Source organism: Ursus maritimus, unplaced genomic scaffold (genome assembly GCF_017311325.1).
Source record: "Ursus maritimus isolate PB19 unplaced genomic scaffold, ASM1731132v1 scaffold_32, whole genome shotgun sequence".
Taxonomy (NCBI): domain Eukaryota; kingdom Metazoa; phylum Chordata; class Mammalia; order Carnivora; family Ursidae; genus Ursus; species Ursus maritimus.
Genome location: NW_024425786.1, coordinates 26163206 through 26183009, shown reverse-complemented (window position 1 = coordinate 26183009; position 19804 = coordinate 26163206). Strand labels below are relative to the sequence as shown.

The following is a 19804-nucleotide window of genomic DNA, read 5'->3' as shown; positions in this document are numbered from 1 at the left end:
TCTAGGACTCCTCTTCTAGAAAATTCTAGTAGTTCTAGAAACCTCTCTAGAACGTGTGTCTCTTGGCTTCTGTGACATCATCTTCCTTCTCTGTGAAGGAGAGATCATATTCCCTTGGATTCTTTGATATCAATTTACCCTGCAATCCCCTTTCTTGGCTTTCCCCCATTCTATTTGGCCTTTAAGGCTCCATCCTGGGCATCTTCTCATCTCTACCCCCACAGACTCTGTACCATATCAGCCACCATCCTGGCTTGAGTTACCACCTACCATAGAAGCCCAGATAGAAGATGACTCCAAATAAAGAGCAAGCCCCTATATTCCCAGTGAGGAGACCCTCCAAAGTTTGGGGGCTGATTTGCATACACACACTTTCAGTGTGGTTGAAATAATAATTACTTTATTAACTTAGTTTGCTACCTATTTTTTTTTCTTTCCAAGTTTTCCTTTAAATTCCAGCGAATTAGCATACAGTGTAAATTTAGTTTCAGGTGTAGATTTTAGTGATTCAACACTTACATACAATACCTGGTACTCATCACAAGTGCACACCTTTATCCCCATCACCTATTATTTATTTATTTATTTATTTATTTATTTATTTATTTATTTATTCGTTCCTTCGTTCCTCATTAAGTTATTTTACTAAGAGGACAATCGGCTATTAATTTTCAGTTTGTTTTCTTTTTCTTTCCTTTTTTAGATTTTATTTATTTATTGGAGAGAGAGAGTGAGAGTGAGAGAGCCCAAGCAGGGCGAGTGGCAGAGGGAGCGGGAGAAGGAGACTCCCTGCTGTGCAGGGAGCTGGAAGCCTGAAGCCAGAAGTGGGACTCGATCCCAGGACCCTGGGAGCATGAGCTGAGCTGAAGCCAGACGCTTCACCGCCTGAGCCACCCAGGCGCCCCCAGCAGTTTGTTTTCTAGAGCTAAGCGTCTGTTTCTTGGTTTCTCTCTCTCCCCACCCCCATGTTCGTTTGTTTTGTTTCTTAAATTCCGCTTCTGAGTGAGATCACATGGTATTTGTCTTTCTCTGACTGACTTCTTTCACTTAGTATAATACTCTCTCGAGTTTGCTACCTATTTTAAGATCACGTATTCTATAGAACAATATAGTGAGCCTATTATCTTTTTCCTCCCGTGAACAGTTTATGAAGCGATTTTATTTAAACCTCGAACATTTTTCCGAAACACCTGGGTTAACATCATTAGAGCTTTGTTTGTTATCATTAACCTTTTACAGAATGCACAGACTTTATTTTTGCCCAAGTTATTTGTGACATAGTGCTTTTTAAATCTGTGAATGATACTGGAAACTTCATTCTCTGCCGTAAAGCCGTGTTGAGTAATCCTGGGTTGCATAACTTAAAAAACAATCATCTGGTAGGTGTGTGTCACCTCCATGACATAACCACTTCCTTTATTGTCTTAAAGTGTGTGTGTGTGTTTTAAAGGGCTTGCCTAGAAAGACAATACTTGCTATTGTAAGGTCATAGCACCAGGAGTCATGATTGAATCTGTGTGAAATGTCTTTCTCTCCATTTTTTCTGATTCCCCCCAGTGACTGCCATGAATATCCAGGACTTCATTGATTGGGGTTATTTCAGGCTAATGAGTTTCCCCCAAAGAGCATTCTGTTGTTCAACATGCAGTAATTGAGAGCTTGCCCCACAACATGGGAGATTTTGTAAGGACTTGGGTATAAGACAAATCCTTCCTACCTGAGGGATACATTTGGAACAAAATCTTACGCTATCTTCAGGCATTTTGCTGACAATTCCCAAGGCAGTATTTCCTCTTCAGTCCTTTCCCCCCTGGCATCCAACAGCTTACTAGACAGCTCCACCTGGGTGTATTTTTATTGAGGGCTTACTATGTGCCAAGCACTGTTCTAGGTGCCGGTGGATAAACGGGTGAGCATGACGGAGGCCCTGTTCTCAGGATTGCGTCCCAGTGGGATGATACCGAGAATAGACATGTAAACAAATAACATCTCACGTACTAGGCCATGCTACGAAGAAGATAGAACGGGAACGTGTGGTGGAGAGTGACTGGGGTGCACGTGCTTCATCTGGGGAGGGCAGGTCAGAAATGTCCTCCTGGAAGAGAGGAATTTTGAGCTGAGATGTGAATAACAAGGATATAAATCATGTGAAGCCCTGGAGGGGAAGAGTGTTGCCAACAGAAGCCAGTGCAAGGACTGTGAGCTGGGAGAAGACCAGTGTGGGTGGGTGCGTGCAAAGGGGAGAGCTGAAGAAGAGGAGTTTGGAGAGGCAGCCAGGGCCTATCCGTGCAGGGCTTTGCAGGCCACAGCAATGAGTTTGGTTTATTTTCATTTTTATGGACATTATGGGAAGCCACCTGGAGGGTTTTAAACAAGGGAGTGACTCGACTGATCTTGGTAGAAGATGTCTCAGGCTGCCATGGGCAGGAGGAACGGCAGAGGAGCAAGAGGGGAGGCAGGGACCCGCTACTGCAGCTATCCAGGTGCTCAGTGAGGTGGCTTGGCCTGGCGGGGAAGCACTTGGAGATGGTGGGAAGGGAATGGCCTTTGGACTTGGAATTATAGCCCATGTGACTAACTAGTGGTGTGGATGTGCTTATGAGGAAAGAGACACCTAGGTTTTTTAATTGAGCAGCTGGGTGGGTGGGGATATCATCTTCCAAGGTGGGAAGACTGGGAGAGAACACAAATCTGTTCTCTGGCAGGGGGATTAGGAGTTCTGTTTTGAATGACCAATAGGAAGTCGGATGCATGAGTCTAACACTCATGGGAGTGGTTAGGTCTGAACCTGTAAATGTGGGAGCCATCAGTTTATAGATGGTTTTATAGGTGGCACTGGACAAGATCACAGAGGGGAAGAGACGGTAGAGACCTGGGCCCCAGGGCAGCCTGCTTTTAGAGGTCACCAAGAGGAAGATGAGGCTTCAGTAGAGATCAAGGAGGACCCTTCAGCAAGGTGGGAGGGAAGGCAGGAGAGCGAGCTGTCTGGAAGCCAAGGGAAGATGGTCTTTAAGGAGGGAGCTCTCGATGGCCAAATGTCGCTGAGGGAGTAAGATGAGGATGAAGAACTGACCACTGGATTTGGCAGCTTGTGGCCATGGGTAACCTTGACTAAAGTGGGTAAATGTGATAAGGGAGTGGAGACGGCAAGTGTAGACAACCTTTAGAGGTGGTAGCTGGAGAAGAATGTGGTGTCAAGAGGGCATTCAAAAAAGAGAGAGGACATTCTAGCATATTTACAGAATCGTGGGGCAACAACTGTGGAGCACAGTACACAGTAGGTGAGAGGTGAGGGCTCCAATGTCCAGTGGAGGGGGTACCAGGAGCAGGAATGCTCATTTGTGTCCCAGGGGAGAGGGCAGAGTCAATGGGTGCATAATGCCTGCCTGTCGGCCGAGAAGGTATACGGGAACGGGGACTGGAGCTTTGGGGAAAGAGGAGAAGGTCTGATACAGTCATCTTGGAGACGAGGGTTAGAGTTTTAGGAAAATGTAGAATTTACCAGAGGGGCTGAGTGCCCACCCGAGGTTTGTGGTCAGAAGTTTCCATTGAAACCAGTTAGTCTGTGGTACGGGTGCCACGTGGTGAGTGGGGTTGAGCTGGGGTTGGGGGTCTTGTCTGCTGAGAAACTTTAGCAGCAGGCAAAGGGAAGGGAGTGGAGGATCCATCTACGAAGGGCCCTCGGAGTCTAAGCTGGGGATGGAGGGAAGGGAGGTCATAGCGGGGGTGATGGACAGCGACATGGGGGAGCGCCCACAGATGTGCAGAGGGAGTGCTGGAGCGGGAAGCAGGTGGCTAGGAGGTGATGAGCTCTTGGTACCGATGAGGTCTGGGGCGTGAGCACGTGTGAGGTCTGGGGCGTGTTTCTCAGTGAATAAAGATCGATGGACACAAGGAAGTCAAAGCACGGAGAGGTACGTGTTAGATGTGAAGTCACCAGAAATGGTAATAAATGTAGTTTTCCAGAGAGAGAGAAGGTGATCCAGGGGCTGAGCTGATCCCGCAGAGGGAGGGCATGACCAGGATAGCTTATCTCTCTCTCTGACTCCACGTGTCTGCAACTGAAGTTCTCTGCGTCTCCCACAAACCCGCTCCTCCGCTGGGGAGCTGGCACCGCCACCCGGAGCAGAAATCTGGGTGTCACTTTGGTGCCTCTCCACCTGATCCCCACACCCACTCAGATCACCAGATCGACCCGATTCTATCTCGCAGATCTTTCTGAAATCCAGCCGCTTCTTCATCCGCACTGCACACACCCTCGTTGAGGCCCTTGTTGTTTGTCCCTTGGACGGCTGTGTCAGTTTCCAAATAGGTGGCCCTGCCTTGGTCCCTCTGCACATTAACCAGAGGCATCGTGACTTAGCTCACGTCACTTCTGTGCTGAGTCTCTCCGGTGACTTTTTGTTGTCCTGAGGATAAAGTCCGAGATCATTAACAGGGCTTTCCCAAGAAAGTGCTGCATGACGCAGCCCCTATCTGCTTCAGCCTGACTCCTCCCACGAGCCTGAGCCCCCTCGTGGGGCTCCAGCCCTCCTCGGGTTCTTCCTGTCCTCGTCGTCAGGCTTGCTCTCCCTCCGCCTTGCAGCCCCTCCTGCTCTGCTCGGCTAAATCCTCCTCTTTCTCTGGGTGTCAGCGTAAGACGTCTCAGGGAAGGGGCACCTGGGTGGCTCGCTCAGTTAAGCGTCTGCCTTTGGCTCCCGTCATGATCCCAGGGTCCTGGGATGCCATCCTGCATTGGGCTCCCTGCTCAGCAGGGAGCCTGCTTCTCCTTCTTCCTCTGTGCCTCCCCCCTACCCTGCAAATGCGGGCTCCCTCTCTCTCAAATGAATAAATAAAATCTTAAAAAAAAAAAAAAAAGAAGCCTCAGGGACACTTTTCTTGCATCCCTGGACTTTGGATCCGTCTCCCCCTCTGCCCAGCACCCCGTGCTCCCCAGCATGCCACGAGCTGTCCTCTTCATGGATGTAAACTCCATAAGATCGGGGACTGTATCTGATTCTTCCGAGACGAATCCTCGGCACCTAGCGGGGGCTTGTCACATAAAAGTGAACAATGAATATTTGTGGACTCGAATCCAATGGGAGATTCTCGAGCTGGAGTAGTTCTGGGTGAAGACCAAGTCCCAGGTGTGGTCCTGTGAGTAGATAGCTAAATGGAGCAGAGGAGGAGGTCATGAGAGCCACAGAGGGCATGGAATGAAAAGGACACAGTGACACCCAGATGGTCCCCGCAGCCCTGGGCTGTGAGAGAATAGCTGAAGACCCTGACTGCTCAAGTCTTTCATGAGCGGGGAAAGCAATGAGGTGGCAGCAATGGGGGTGGGGCGGAAGGTGGAGGGGACAGACGGCAGGGGCCCAGCTGAGAGAAGAGATTTCAAGAACGGGGAGGTGTTAAGTCTGAGAGTCGTAGTGAGGGTGGGGGGGGGAGTTCTCCAGAGTGTGGGCGGGACCGAGGATAAAAGTGCCCCAGCTGAAGTGTTTCCCAGAAGATTCTTCCAGCTCCTCCGAGGCTTCGGGCTTGCTCAGATGGTGTTCCGATTCTGTCTGGCTCACTGGGTCGGGACTGGGGACTTCTGGGAACAGCACCCATGAAGAGGGCTGCCGCAGTAGTCAGGTCCCCGGATGCCCTCACCCTAGGCTGGCCCCGCAGCGGAAACTGGAATGGGGACTCTGGAATCCCAGAGGGAGTGGGCTATGGCTGGTTTGCGTCCGTCCGCACGTGGGAGCTACGTTGGGCTGAGTAGTGTGGGGCCCCCTGGTTCTGAATGGGTTGAGAATGCCAGCCTGTTTTCTGGGATTGTGTGGTCACAGCTCTGGTCTGGATTGGTGGTGGAGTCACCCTTATTTCCTGGGATCAGGAGTTCCGTGGATGGTATTGGCACCTTGCCCAAGTCCCCTTCACTGGGGGACAGCCATCCCCTAGTTGCTGTGAATATAGGGTGCTCTTGCTTGTAGCTGCCCACGGAGAATTGACCTTGATTGAATGGGAGTCACCTACCCCTTCCTGTAGCCCTGCTGCCCACGGGCTGGCCTGAAGTCAACAACTGACTGGTACGGGAGCTCCAAAGCCTGATGCCTTCTCCTCCAGCGGGGACAACGCGGTGGTGGCATTTATGATCCAAAGGTCCCTCACCGCACCGGGGTCAAGGCTAAGGTTCCCTGAGCCCACACCCAGCTCGGCCTCCTCCCTAGCCTGCTTCCCTTGCTCCTTCCTCCTCATGCACGTGAATTCCTGTCACTGGTTCTGCTCCCGGGGACCTTGACCTAAGACAAAGTGACACCTGATCTTGTCCTATAATTGGGGGAGGGGGAGGCACAGAGTCTTTCCATGGACCACGGGAGACACAGCCCCCTATAGACTCAGCCCATCTGGGCGGGCTTGGAATGTCCCCTCCCCTCTCTAGGCCAGTTTCCTCAACAATAAATGAAACATTTAGGCTAGATTTAGTTAAAATAGCAACAATGATGGAATTTAAAAACAAATGAGAGGACAGCTTATCTGTACTCCCTGGCCGAGGTGCAGTGAAGGATTCAGGTAAACCAGACAGGTCCCTTCCCCCAAGCAGCTCATAGCCCATTTACTAGTTTACCAAACATTTACTGAAGGGAGCTGGGGACCTGGGTGAGTCGGTGTCCTGCTTGTGAAGGGTTCACAGACTGATGGGGAGAACGCAGAGACACAAGCTAGGCTTCAGTGTTCGAACCTTGGGGTCTGAGGAAGGGTCGCAGAGGCGGAAGGAAGGGCACTCCAGGCAGAGGGAACACGTATCCGAAGGCCCGAGGCGTGACACAGCATGATGTGTGTGGTTGGGGACCGGTAAGCCCTTTGGTATTACTGGTGAGTGCAAGGAGGGAGGGAGCAGGGGTGCCGTCGGCGAGGCCAGCAGGGACCAGGTGGAGGGGCAATGGGGGGTCGTGGGGGTAGTGGAAGAATTTTGGAAGAGGGAGGAACCACCGTCAGGTGCGTGTGTGGGAAGACCGCTCTGTCCCTGCAGTGGAAGAGCAGTGGGGGAGGAAGGGCAGACTCAGGAGGCATTTAGGGTTGGAACTGGCGGGACGTGATACTGCACTGGGCTGTGTGCATGAGAGGCTGGAAGAAGGGAGGGCGTGAGGATGTCAGGCCAGCTCCGGGCTCGGACAGCTGGGTGGGGGCACACCATTCCTGGGAGGGGGTGGGTGATGTGTGAGGAGGGTAGGTGTGGTCCATTTGGGAGCAGCTGACTGGAGGAGACCTGGGGGCCTCCCAGAGGGTCGAACCCTGGGCAGATGGTGGGAGGCTCTGGGACTCAGGTGTGGTTCTGGGAGTGGTCAGGGTCTGAGTGGTGGGGGTGAGGGTGGGGGTGGGGGTGTGTCCAGGGAAGAGAAGGGGAATTCCTCAGACTTGAGGTTCAGCGAGGGACCCTTTAGTTGAGATGCTCTCAGTAGGTCCCGGGCCTGTGGGGATATCCCCCTTGGACATCCTGGCAGACTTCCCATCCTGGGCGTGCTCTCAGCACCGTTCCACCCTTTCCAGGCCTTCCCCTCCTGCCCTCAGAGGTTGGCCTCCCTGAGGCCTGTGCGGGGCAGGGTGAGGGAGGCTGCAATGGCGGAGGCAGAGGCCTCCCGAACCACATGCATTCACCTGAGGGACTCCGACTGAGAACGGAGCCATGCTGGGCCCGGGGTCTCCTGGGGTCCCACTCCTCCTGCTTGGCCAGCTGCTTGCAGAGTCCAGACACCCCTGGAGCAGCCTCTCGGCAGTCCCACCATGTCCTGGGGGTGCACTGTGTGTGTGTGTGTGTGTGTCTGTGTGTGTGTGTGGCGTGTGTTGTGTGTGTGTGTGTGGCATGTGTTGTGTGTGTGTGTCTGTGTGTGTATGTGGCGTGTGCTGTGTGTCTGTGTGCGTGTGTGTGTGTGTGTGTGTGTGTGATGAACTTGGATCTGAGGTCCCAGGGCTCAGGTGCCCAGTGAGTGGTTGTGGCCTCCTCTCTGAGGTCCACGGTGAAACCCCCTGACACTTCTACCCGCCACGCCCCGCCTGGTCTACAACATACTGGGAAAATCGTATTTATTAACGGTTCTCACATACCCCGTTGCCATATACAAAATTCCCATCAGCCGTCAACCTCCCTCCCCTGGGGCTCTCCAGCACTGGCCCGCCTGGGGGCTTCCCGAGCCCTGCAAGTATCTTCCTCGCCTGCCCTGCTGTGGCCTCAGAGAGCAGACCACGGCCCTGGTGGTCCTCGCTACCGACCTCACAGGTCATGGAAACCCACCTGCATCCATCGTGGCCGACCCAGCCTTCATTAGGACAGAGTTCCCATCTTGGGGGTGCTCTCCCTGGGAGAGGACGTACGGGGGGCATGTGTCGGGCAGGTGATCCCGGTGCCGAGACCGCTCGCGCCTCGGACTGAGGGTCTCCAGGCACCTCTTGCCCACCAGGTAGAGGACCTCACTGACGTTGAGCAGGATGCAGACCACGGCTGTGGCCACCATGAAGTAGGTGAAGACCTTCTTCTCCGTGGGTCGGGAGATGTAGCAGTCCACCGTGTGGGGGCAGGGCGCCTCGGAGCAGGCCACCACCCGGGGCATGTCGTAGTCCTGGTAGAGGCGGTGGAAGACGTAGAGGAAGCCGGCGTCGACGGCAGCCTTGAAGACGAGACTCAGCAGGTAGGTCCACCACAGGCCGCCTCGCTTCTTGCTCGGGTTGTCGTACAGGGACTGCGCGTTGGGCCCGTGCTTCCGGCGGTGCCGGCGCTCGCGCTCCTGGCGGTAGGCCACGTGCATGACCACGAGCAGCGAGGGGCAGGTGACCAGGATGAGCTGCAGGGCCCAGAGGCGCACGTGCGACACGGGGAAGAACTCGTCGTAGCAGACGTTGGGGCAGCCCGGCTGCTTGGTGTTGCACACGAAGTCCTTCTGCTCGTCATCCCACACCTCCTCGGCGGCCACCACGTACACCAGCACGCGGAAGATGAACACCACCGACAGCCAGATGCGGCCCAGCGCCGTGGAGTACTTGTTGACCCCGCTCAGGAGGCCCTGCAGGGACGCCCAGTTCATGCTGACCGTGCCCTTGCTTCCTCACGTGGACCGTCTGCACCCGTGAGCACCCACTCGGGGCGTGGGGGCCACGAGGCCAGGAGAGCCTGGAAATGGGGGCCTTTTATTAAAGGTGCAATTGGCAAAACCCTTTCACAAACACTCTGTCGTCACGTCCTCGCTTGCCATGACTTGGTGGGGTCGGGATGGCCGTTATCCCCGTTTCACAGGGGAGTAAGCTGAGGCCCAGGGAGGCACCCACCCAAGGCTCCCCATCTGGAATTGGCAGAGCTGGTCTTGAACCCCCACCTTTCAGTTCCAAAATCAGGGAAGATTTTATTCTATGAAGTAATGGATGAATGTGAAGATAACCAGCCTGCATGAATGCACCCGCCAACTTCTTTGACCCCCAAGTTCCAGCCCTGCGGACCACACGACTTCTACAGAAACAGGAAGAAGGTGTGGATTGGATGATTTGCCCTCCTCTCAGCTGCCGGGACTGGACAGGGGCAGAGGGGAGGGAGATGTGTCTTTCAGTTCCTCCAACCCCTCCTGAGCACCGATAGGGGCCAGGCCCTGTGCTGGGCGTGTTCCTATCGGCCTCCGGGGACCTTGAGTGATACCCAACCTCACCGAGAGGCCCAGGACATCCCCAGGCCTGACATTTCCTTCCAGACTAAGCAGGCTCTTTGGAACCGTGGGGTTTGGCATCATCCACCCCTCCCCCACACCGGTGCTGACCGCCCTGACCACACTCGGTTCCTCTGGAATTCCAACCATTTCAGGTTTAGGAGGGGAAGGGACAGAGGCGTGATTCCGGCTCCGTCCTTCCCCCCATCACTCACCTTTGCTCTCAGGAACACCCTCCTTCTCTGTTTGCTCGTCAGGTCCCCCATTATCCCCGGTCAGGCCTCTGTCCTGTGCACACGTTATCCTCCCTGCCCCCTTATCTGGGGTGCCATCAGGTTCCATCTCTGCCCCCCCCCCCCGTCCCTGATCCAGACCTCAGCATCTTAGAGCTTGTGACACTGGGACTTTCTCCGAGCACCCTCCTCTGCAGGCTAGATCACCGGTACTCAGGTGCTCTGTTTTCCGGTCTCCTGTGCCAGACTGTCAGCGTCTGGAGGGCCCCTGCAGCTCATTCATCCGTTTCCCCAGGACTCGGCACCTGGCCTGGCCTGGTGAACACCTGATAGACATTTACTGAACTAAAACTCCCTCTTCCTGATCCCTCCTCTTCCTTGTCTCTTCTCTGGTCCTCTGTCCTCCCTTTGGTCTGGTGGGACGTCCCTGCCCCTTCTTGGGGCTTCCTTGGGGTTTCTCTAGGGATCCTCTGTCCCCTCTGTTCCTCCCAGGAGCCCAGCCTGCAGGCCAAGTTCCCCGGGGATCCTCAGCCCATCTGGTCCCTGCTTCCCAGCCCGGTCTCCTGCCCAATTTGGTCCTCACCTTTCTCAGGTCCAGCAGAGACTCCGGTCCCTGGGCTTGTCTGTCTGCCTGGGGGCCTCCCGGAGGCAGCTTTTGTTCCTCACTCCTCTGCTGGGTGGAGCTTTCTGAGCCAATGAGCCAAGGGGGAGAGAGCGGGTGGGCAGGCAGGCGGACTTCCCCGGGCACATATTCAGAGCAAACACCTGTGGCCCTTCTCCCCTGGCCCACGCCTTCTCTCCAGCCTGGATGGGTATGGCTGGGTCTGGCTCCCTGGGCTGGCAGGTGTGTGGGTGAAGCCTTCTTTGGGGGGGCAGTGAGGAGCCTGGTATCCTAATGCCAGGGCCCAGGTCAGCACCCGCGGCTGCTGTCTGTTGTCCCAGCCCCTTCCCGTTGCCTTATTGCCCCTGGTCCCTCTGTCCCCGGGCCTCTCTGCTGCCCTTTTCTCTGGAAGCACGGTTCTGGGGTCCTCAGCAACTGACATCTATGGAGAGGGGCAACCTTGATCCAGCCCAGGATCACATCCCACCCTGGTGGGGACATTTCTGGGGACTAGGGCTTGGGCTGCTGGTGAGCTGTGTAGGGGATGGGAAGGGCTGATTATGGTTCTTTTAGACAAGCATACCCGCTGCCCTGGTGGAGACAGAGAATGTAGGTTGGCAGCATGAAATGCCCCAGTTGGCACGGGGCCAGGCACAACCTTGATGTCCACCTTCTATGGGCCTGGGCCTCTAGGGAAGTCAGAGTACTTCCCAGTGGGGGCTGCAGAGGGGCCTTGGGTCTGTGTCCTGGCTGTCCTGGTGGCTGGGAGAGTGAAGGTTAATGTGCAGCCAGGGAGGGGCTCCTCTGCTTCATTTCCCACAAGCATTTATTGAGCACTTCCTAATACCAATGATTAACATTTATGTGGCCTTTTACAGCTGGCTTACCCCATCCACAGCCATGAGCTCATCCAGTCCCCCCACCCCCGGGCTCTGTATTATTAACCCATTTTGGAAAGGAGCTGAAGTCCCTTTCCCAGAGTCCCAATGGAACTTGGCTTCAAATGCAAGTGTTCTGACTCAAAAGTTCATGAACTTTCCATTGCAACACACAGCTCGCACAAGCTAAGCCCCATTATGTTTGCAGATAGCCCTCGGACCTCAATTTGCAACTGGGGATAAAGGCTTGTCTTGAGCACAAGCAGGTGGTATGACCTCCAGTAGCACTGAGGACCCTTTGCTGGGGGAGGGAATGGCCCCTCACCTGGCTGGATCAGGTCCAGCCCTTTGCAGGGACAGAGAGGTTGACCCAGTGACCTGAGAAGGGTCACAAAGGTTGAAGGACCGAATGGCACCTTGAATCAAGTGGATGCGTTGACTTTTATTAAGTCTTGACCGTGCCTCCCCCCCCCAAAGGTACTTGCACATCCATTCTCTAAATAAACCCTCCTCACAGCAACCACCCTGTGACGGGGGCTTCGCCTCCATTTTATCCAAAAGGAAACGAAGTTCAGCTCAGAGGGAGGGGTGACTTGTCCAAGGCCCCACAGCTGGGGCCGGTGCCGAACCCTCCCTGCTTTCTGCGCCCACGGCTGCACCTGTGGGAGACGCCAGGCCTCTCCACCGGGTTTGACCGGGCGGCTCTCACAGGATGGTCTTCTTCACTTGGTCTCGAGGGAGGTCTGGTAAGAGAGGAGGGTGAGAGTCTGAGCCCAGAAAGATGAGGTCGCCTGAGAGGAGGTCGTCCCCCTTGCAGGAAGAGGTGGCACAGTCCGGGCAGTGGGCCACGCCTGTGGCCCTGGCTCTCCTCGCTGCCAAGCCCTCATGGCACTTCTTGCTCACCAGGTAGACCAGCTCTACGAGGTTGAGCAGGATGCAAATGGCGGCCGTGACCACCATGAAGAGAGTGAAGATGTTCTTCTCCGAGGGCTTGGAGATGAAGCAGTCCACCGTGTTGGGACACGGAGCTATGTGGCACTTGACCACATGAGGGAGGGTATATTTGGGGTAGAAGGAGTGGAACACATAGAGGAAGGCGGTATCCACGCCGGCCTTGAACACCAGGCTGCAGACGTACGTCCACCACAGCCCACCCCGCTTCTTGCCGGGGTTCAGGTAGAGGCGCCCGCCGTCCTCCCCCACTACCTCTCGGTGCTTCTTCTCCCGAGCCTCCCGGTAGGCCACGTGCATGACCACGAGCAGCGAGGGGCAGGTGACAAGGATAAGCTGCAGGGCCCAGAGACGCACGTGAGACACGGGGAAGAACTCGTCAAAGCAGACGTTGGAGCAGCCCGGCTGCTTGGTGTTGCAGTCAAAATCCTTGTGGTCATCGCTCCACACTCGCTCAGCTGTCACCAGGTACACCAGCACACGGAAGATGAAGACCAGAGACAGCCAGATGCGGCCGAAGGCTGTGGAGTACTTGTTGACCCCGCTCAGGAGCCCTTCGAAGATCCCCCAGTTCATAGTGGACCCAGGCGTTGGCTGCTCCTGCTGGGAAATAATCGTCATTTCCCACATTTATAGGATACCGACTCTGAGCACCTTATGGAAATATATAATCTGTATTCAATTGTCACAGGCACAGAGGAGCTAGGTTCTGTTATTGTCCCCATTTTACAGAGAGAGGAAATGGAGGTTTGGGGGGTTATAAAGGTTGCACAACTATTAGGTGCAGAGCTGGGATTCGAACCAGGTAATTAAGTCCAGAACCCATAGAAGTGGGGGAAGGTGGGTCCAGGGAGCCACCCTTTCCTCCTGGGGCCAAGGCTCTGGTTTTGCAGTCCTGCAGTCCTTCAGTAGGTGGGGCATTCTGCCCTCTCCCTCTGTTCCAAACCTGGCCCTCCTCCTCAGGGTGTGGAGCCTTAGGAAGACTTCTCTCCTTTTGAGCCCCGCTCTGTCCTCTTAGCCCCTCCTAAGGGGAACCTGCTCCTTGCCCTTTACTTGGCTTAGGGGATTGGGCGGGAGAGGCTGCTGGAACTTTGTCCCCAAACTCCCATCTGGTCTAACACTCAGTAAATATCCAGGCAATGTCTTGCTCGGGTGCAGCTCACTTGAAGTGAGGCCAGTGGCAATCCAGCTGAGAGGTAAAGTAGGGGACAATGGTTCTCTTTACCCAATAGCCTTCCTCAAGTAGCCTGGGATTCTGGGGATTCCCAAACTCGTGTTCCGTGGAACCCTGGCCATAGTTTGGCAACAGGAGCAGTGAGAGAAAAGGATTCTGTGTTCGAGAAAGGGAGACAAATATAGGTTCAGCAAAGTTAAATAGGTCCCTTTACTCGACCAAGCTAATACATTGACACCTGAATCCCCAAAGGGAAGGGATATGTAGCATTACCTAAACTCCTTCGACCACAGAACCTTTTTTTTTTTTTTTTTTAAATCATTGTGTGGAATAGTCTTGTCAAAACAGCAAAATGGGAAATGCTGCTCTGGTCAGTTTTCCTGGCGAGTTTGGTGCGATGAACACACAGGTATCAGATTTACCTCCATTTATGGAGTGTGACTGCCGTTCAGAGCAAGAGACTCCCACTCCCTCTCTTGGAATTCTTCTGCCTGGTTCCTGGTGGGGTGGGGGTGGGGGGTGGGGTGTCCCCTGAGACCCAGGCACTGTGGTCTCATCTGCTGGGCTTCCCTGGGACCTCAGGGAGACTGCATAGCCTCTTGCTCTAAGGTGTTCTTGATGCCCTTCCTGGGGCCCGTGGTAGGCTCTGGTCCCTGTGCTGTCCTGACCGCCTGTGGCACCTGCTGCGGATGGACAGGGTCCTGGTAGGAGCCAACATTCATTGAGTATTTATGCGGCACTTTGCATGAATCAGAACAGCAACTGTATGAAAGCGTATGATATTTTTTATTCCCAATTAACAGATGAGGAAAGTGGAACACAGAGAGGTTAATCAATTTGCTCAGAGTTGCACAGCTGGGAAGCAGCCGAGCCGGGATTTGAACCACACTCTGGGCCTGGGCCCCTTTCCTTAAGTTGCAGGAAGCTGCTTGCCCATCTGGTCCGTGCCCACCCTCTCCTCCAGCAGGTGGATGCCGGGTAAGGGAGGCTGGAGGTGTCTCTGCTCTCAGCCTGTCTCTCCACGGTTCTGGCTATACCACCTACCATTTGGTGGTGAATCATCAGCTTGTCTTCGCTCAGTCCCGCCTGAGGTGGGCGGAACTCCTGGCAGCTGGACAGGGAACAGCCTGGGAGGCTCCAGCCCTTAGTCCCCAGAGGCTCTTGGCCCAGCCCACCTGGGGTGTGGCGGGTGGGGCTTTGCAAGCTCAGGCAGAGCGGCTTAGTGTGCTCAGTTCCTGGCACCCGTGTGAGCCCCTCTCCCACTTGGTCCCTGGCTCCCACCTCTGCTCAGCTGGGGAGAGCAGGAAGGGCGCAGGGCAGAGGAGGGAGGAGCCCTCCATTCCTCTCCCATCAGAACCCAGGGTGGTAGATATGTCCAGGCCACCTCTCTCGCCTCACCACCAGAGAAGCGTCCCTCTGCCGGGTATGCCCAGGGTCCATCTGGACACAGGTGACCTTACCTGGATGGCTACTCCTCAGAACTCTCTGCGTACTGGCTCCTGGCAGCTGGAAGTCGGACTCAGCGTGGCAGCTGGAACTCATGTCAGGGCCAGGGAGGGTGTTTGGGGCAGCGCATTCCCGGGACGGAGCCTGCAGAGTCGGCAGGCAGCCTGGGTGTGCCACCGGCCCGGGGGGAGGAGTTGCTGCGCCCGACACTGTCATTGGCTGGGCCCAGCCTCCCCAGACTGCTTCTGCTGAGGCCCAGAAACTTAAGGGTTCATGGCTCACTCTTCCTGGGGCGCTGAGCCGAGAATCCTGGCATCCTCTGAGGGGAGAACTGCAGGTCCACCTTGAGCCCCTGCTTGTCCTCTTATCCCTGGCCTTGTGTGGGAGGAGCTGAGGTCTGTCCTGCCTTCTCATCCTTCTTCAGAAAGTCCCCATGCCACTTCTTGGGACTCTAGGGGCTGCTCTCTGGCTTTCTATTCTTCTGGCTTCAGTTATTTTCTGAAATGCCATGACTCCCAAACTCGGTCTCCAGCCCATCTGCTTTTGCCCCATCCACTGCCTCTCCTTGGATGCCCTTCTCTCGCCTTTCTCATCATCTGGTACCCCTCCAAGAAGCCTTCCCTGACTGCTGCTCCAGGTGGCTTAGAGCCTCACCTCTGGGCTTTCCTGGCCTTGAACTTCCCCATCATCATGACTGTATTGGAATAGTTGATCTTATTCAGCTGGTAGGACCTATCTATTGAGTAAACAAATCAATCCACACCGACAGGGACTTGTGAGCAGGACATAAAGCAGACCAGCTCCTGGCCCCCAGGAGCTCACCCACTTGGCCTTGATGACCAGCTGAGAAGTGTAGTACCAGCTTCACGGAGACCCTCATGACTGCTAAAGGGCCACGGGGCAGGTTTCTGGGCCCAGGCTCCCCTTCCGCGCCATCCATGGCTGCTGGAATCCAGTTCAGTCTTTGTACCCCTACGCTGGGTACGTGAGGGATTGTGCAGAGAGCCGCCCCCACCCCAAAACAGACACATACACGGAACACCCCACCCCCAACACCACACGCAATGGCCCTTCCACCAAGAAAGGATCCAGAGAGCCTGGGCAGGCACACGGATGGGGGCCGGAGATACCCTGATATCAGAATGGCCTCAAGGGGGAGCCCCAGCAGGAAGGCCTTGGGAATGGACAAGTCCTGTCCAGGACAGGTGCCTCCCTGTCTGATGGGGGAGGCATTTCAGGGAACTGCCTAAGGCAGGGGCCCTCTGCCTCTGGACCCCACATACCTGCACCTGGAGCCCCTACGCCCTATATCTGGAGCTTACTTTCCCACATCTGGGGCTCACACCCTACATCTAGAGCCCACACCGCTGCCTCTGGACCCACACCCCTGCGTCTGGAATCTCATACATATGGTACTTTCAGATCCGGGCAATTTCCCTGTCCTCCAAAGTACAGTGAGACATTTTGTGCCCGTGAGGGGTGTCCGTGCACAGAGAGAGCACGACGCAGCACAGTGACTGAGCCCAGCCTGTGTGGCCCGGATCCCACGGCTGCCTCTTCCTCTCCATGGGATGCCTCAGTTTCTTATCTGTATAGTGGAACAGTAACATCGCCCACCTGGTAGGGTTGGTGTGCTGGTTAGCCCAGCTCGTAGAGCTCTAGAACAGTGCCCGGCACAAAGGAAGCCCTTTTGAGGACTACCTCTGATGTACGTGAACTGAACTGAACTGAACACAAAGTGACTTCCTCCCCTTTTCCTTATTCCTAGGCCTTTTCTCTCTGAGACGTAGGGAAGGCAGAGAAGGGAGGGGAAGACAGACACACTCACTAGAGAAAGTCTCATGTGGATGAATGTTGACTTTGGGTTGGAAAGGCAAAACCCGGGCCATGCAGAGAGGTGGGGAGGGGGCAGGGAGCAGCCCCAAGGAGTTTCTCATTAGTGCAGAGACACAGCCTGTTGTCCTAATGAACTTCTAAGATGCCCTTTATCGGCAGGTCACACGGGGTCAGGATTCAATGGACTGTGTATCCAGGAGCCACAAATACCGCAGACCCAGAGCAAGCACGATGCGAGCACACAGGTACACCCCCATACACACGGGCCACACCTTGCAGGCACAGTGTTGTACGATGGGGTAGTGTTTTGTTCCATTCACAGTTGTATCCCTGGGACCTGGGATGGTGCCTGGCACCAAGTCAGGCTGCATTTATGTTTATTGAATGACTGATGTATGAAATGCATGCACCTTGCAAAGATTCACACACATCTGTCCCTCTCTATATGCTTCTCCCCAATGATTACCAAGTACAGGAGAGGAGAGACACTTGGCTGGCTTAGGGACAACATTGTGAGAGGTCCTATAAGGGACATGCAACAGAGAAGGGAGCGTCAAGTTCTGCCAAAGGGACATCCAGACAAGGTAACGTTTAAGTTGCATTTTGAAGGATGTATAGGAGTTCACCAAGAAGAGCCAAGGAGGAGAGGCCTCTGAGGCAGAGGGCACGGAATATACAGAGGAACTCTGTGAAAGACAATGGAAGGGATGCCTGGGTGGCTCAGTCAGTTAAGCGTCTGCCTTTGGCTCAGGTCTGGATCCCGGGGTCCTGGGATCAAGTCCTACATCGGGCTCCCTGGTCAGAGGGGAGCCTGCTTCTCCTCCGCCTGCCGCTCCCCCTGCTTGTGTGCTCTCTCTCTCACTCTCACTCTCAAATAAATAAAATCTTAAAAAAAAAAAGACAATGGAAGAGGGGCACCTGGCTGGCTCGGTTGAATAAGCATCTGACTCCTGGTTTCCGTTCAGGTCGTGATCTCGGGGTTGTAGGATCAAGCCCTGAGCTGGGCTCCATGCTCAGCGGGGAGTCTGCTTGGAAATTCTCTCTCTGTCTCTCCCTCTCTGCCACTCTCCCCACTCTCTCTCAATTAAATAAATAAATAAATCTTAAAAAAAAAGAGGGAGAGAGAGAAATGTAATGGAAGAGCTTTAGAGAGTGGACTGGGTGGGGGGCCGAGGGGGCCCCAGGAGGTGCCTGGAAGGTCGGCAAGGACAGTCTGGACCATACAAGACCTAGAACGCTGCGCTAAGGAGTTTGGATATATCTTGTGTGCAGAGGGAGGCATGAGGGAAGGAAGGAAACTACATGGTCATATTGGTACCATTGATTCTTACTATTCGCGGTACTTACATTCTGTAAAGTCACTACAAACACGGCATTAGCAAATACGGAAACTTTGCCAGCGGCGGAAAGGCAGTGTTAGCTTCTGCGAGGCTCTGGTTGCAACATGTTCAGCAACTGATCATTGTTGTATGTGTGTTTCTTCTTAAAGACACCTTATCTAACACACCTTGTTGAGTCATTAGCATTGAACTCATGGCCAAGGCACCAGAAGTCACGGCAGAACGAAGCTCGTCGACCCCACGTGTTTTCTCCCTGAGGCCCCCTGCGCTTAGGAACTAGACAGCTCTTCAGGGGGCCCGTTTAAACAGCAGCATCACCAACAAAAAGCCCCCCAAATAAGAAAACGTGGCAATAAATCGTCCTCAAATAAGACGTTTGTTCAAAGTCTCAGAGCTGAAAGAAGACGGCGGAATGTCGCTTGTTCAACCTCAGCCTGGAATGTGCACCTCGTGGGGGAGGGGGACTCAAAGTTTCGGTTGCTCTGTGTACGTCCAAGAATAACTGCAAAAGCACTGGGTATATTGATTTGGGGGTTAAATACATCTTAGTGAATAGGCGAACCCATAAATAGGGAATCTGTGAGTAATAAGGATCGACTGTATGTTTAGAAAGCTCCCTCTGTTCAAGAGGAGAGGCACGCCAGACGCGAGGTAGAAGTTATCACAACTGATTGAAGCAAGAGAGGAGCCAGAGGGATGGATTTGGGAAGTAGTTGGTAAGTACAACTGGTGTATGGGTCTGACTGGAGGCAGGGGGCAGGTAGGAGGAAGACCCCAGATGATTCCCCGGTTGCTAGTTTTGAGGATTGGGCAGGTGGCAGGTCCATGGATGGGAGTAAGGACTCTAGGAGGAGAAGCAGGTTGTTTGGCGAGGGAAAGGTGATGCACCAGTTTTTTCCAGATGTTTGGGAGTTAGTGAGTTCAGCGCTCCACGTGCTGAGTGGGAGGGGTTGGCGTACAGCCATGTGGACTGTCCACAGCCAGCAGTTGGCAGCAATGGCTGGAGATGTCCTTGGGGAGTCCTTAGCCCCAAGGGGGTGATGGGAATCCCAGGATGTGGCCTCGGAGTGCGTGCTGGGTGACAAGGGAAGGGGATCCAGGCAGAACTCTGGGGAGCGCTGACATTTCAGGAAGCAGGTGAGAAAGAGCGTTTTCTGTGGAGGAATAAACAGGGCAGGCAGGCGAGGGGAGGATGTCATCAAAGTGTCCTGCAGGAACCTCATCGGCAGAGAGGCCTGTCGAGGTCCCTGGTGACTTTTGGCCGAATCATTCAGCAGAGCCGTGGGGACAGAAGCCAGAGGGCAGAGGGTGGGGGACAGTGCAGATCGCACCTTTTCAGGAAAAAGGCGGGGCAGAGGCATCGGGACTGAACAAGAGTTTCTTTCTTTCCAGGGAGACGGGAACCCATGGAGGGGAGGAGGCTGGAGGGCCATTTGACCTGCAGACGGCTCTTGCCTTGTACCCACCAGCCTTTCCCCTCTCATTCTTCTCTTTCCCGGTTCTCCAGCCCCACTTCCACGTCCCCCAGTCCTCGGCCCGGGCATTCCTGACCCTCCTGGTCTTCTTTGACAGGTCCTTCTGGCTCACACTGACCCTCCCCTCGGCCCTAACTTCAGGAGACAGTGCTGGCCTCCCTGCGGGGTCAGCTCTGCCTGGTTCCTGCCTGTTCTCCCTGTTAGCAGGTGTGGGTGGGTG

General features: G+C 54.7%; 2 protein-coding genes across 3 annotated transcripts; both read right to left on the bottom strand.

Moving 5' to 3' along the window:
* Positions 1-8141: 8141 nt before the first annotated feature.
* Positions 8142-9118, bottom strand: GJB4 (gap junction protein beta 4). Its single transcript, XM_008694424.2, has one exon. It carries the CDS (start codon positions 9039-9041, stop codon positions 8241-8243), a length of 801 nt encoding a protein of 266 aa, XP_008692646.2. The 5' UTR covers positions 9042-9118; the 3' UTR covers positions 8142-8240.
* Positions 9119-11784: 2666 nt separating this feature from the next.
* Positions 11785-15100, bottom strand: GJB5 (gap junction protein beta 5). 2 transcript variants are annotated; one of them, XM_008694421.1, is made up of 2 exons: positions 14948-15100; positions 11785-12916 (listed from the first exon to the last, which is right to left on the bottom strand). In XM_008694421.1, exon 2 carries the CDS (start codon positions 12887-12889, stop codon positions 12068-12070), a length of 822 nt encoding a protein of 273 aa, XP_008692643.1. In that variant the 5' UTR covers positions 12890-12916; positions 14948-15100; the 3' UTR covers positions 11785-12067. The 2 variants fall into 2 exon arrangements, with proteins under 2 accessions (XP_008692643.1, XP_008692644.1); XM_008694422.1 differs by having other exon boundaries at positions 11785-12913.
* Between the last annotated feature and the right edge of the window lie 4704 nt (positions 15101-19804).

Excerpts from the sequence above, each read along its gene's own strand:
- GJB4 (XM_008694424.2), bottom strand. The coding sequence starts at position 9,041 with ATGAACTGGGCGTCCCTGCAGGGCCTCCTGAGCGGGGTCAACAAGTAC.
- GJB5 (XM_008694421.1), bottom strand. The coding sequence starts at position 12,889 with ATGAACTGGGGGATCTTCGAAGGGCTCCTGAGCGGGGTCAACAAGTAC.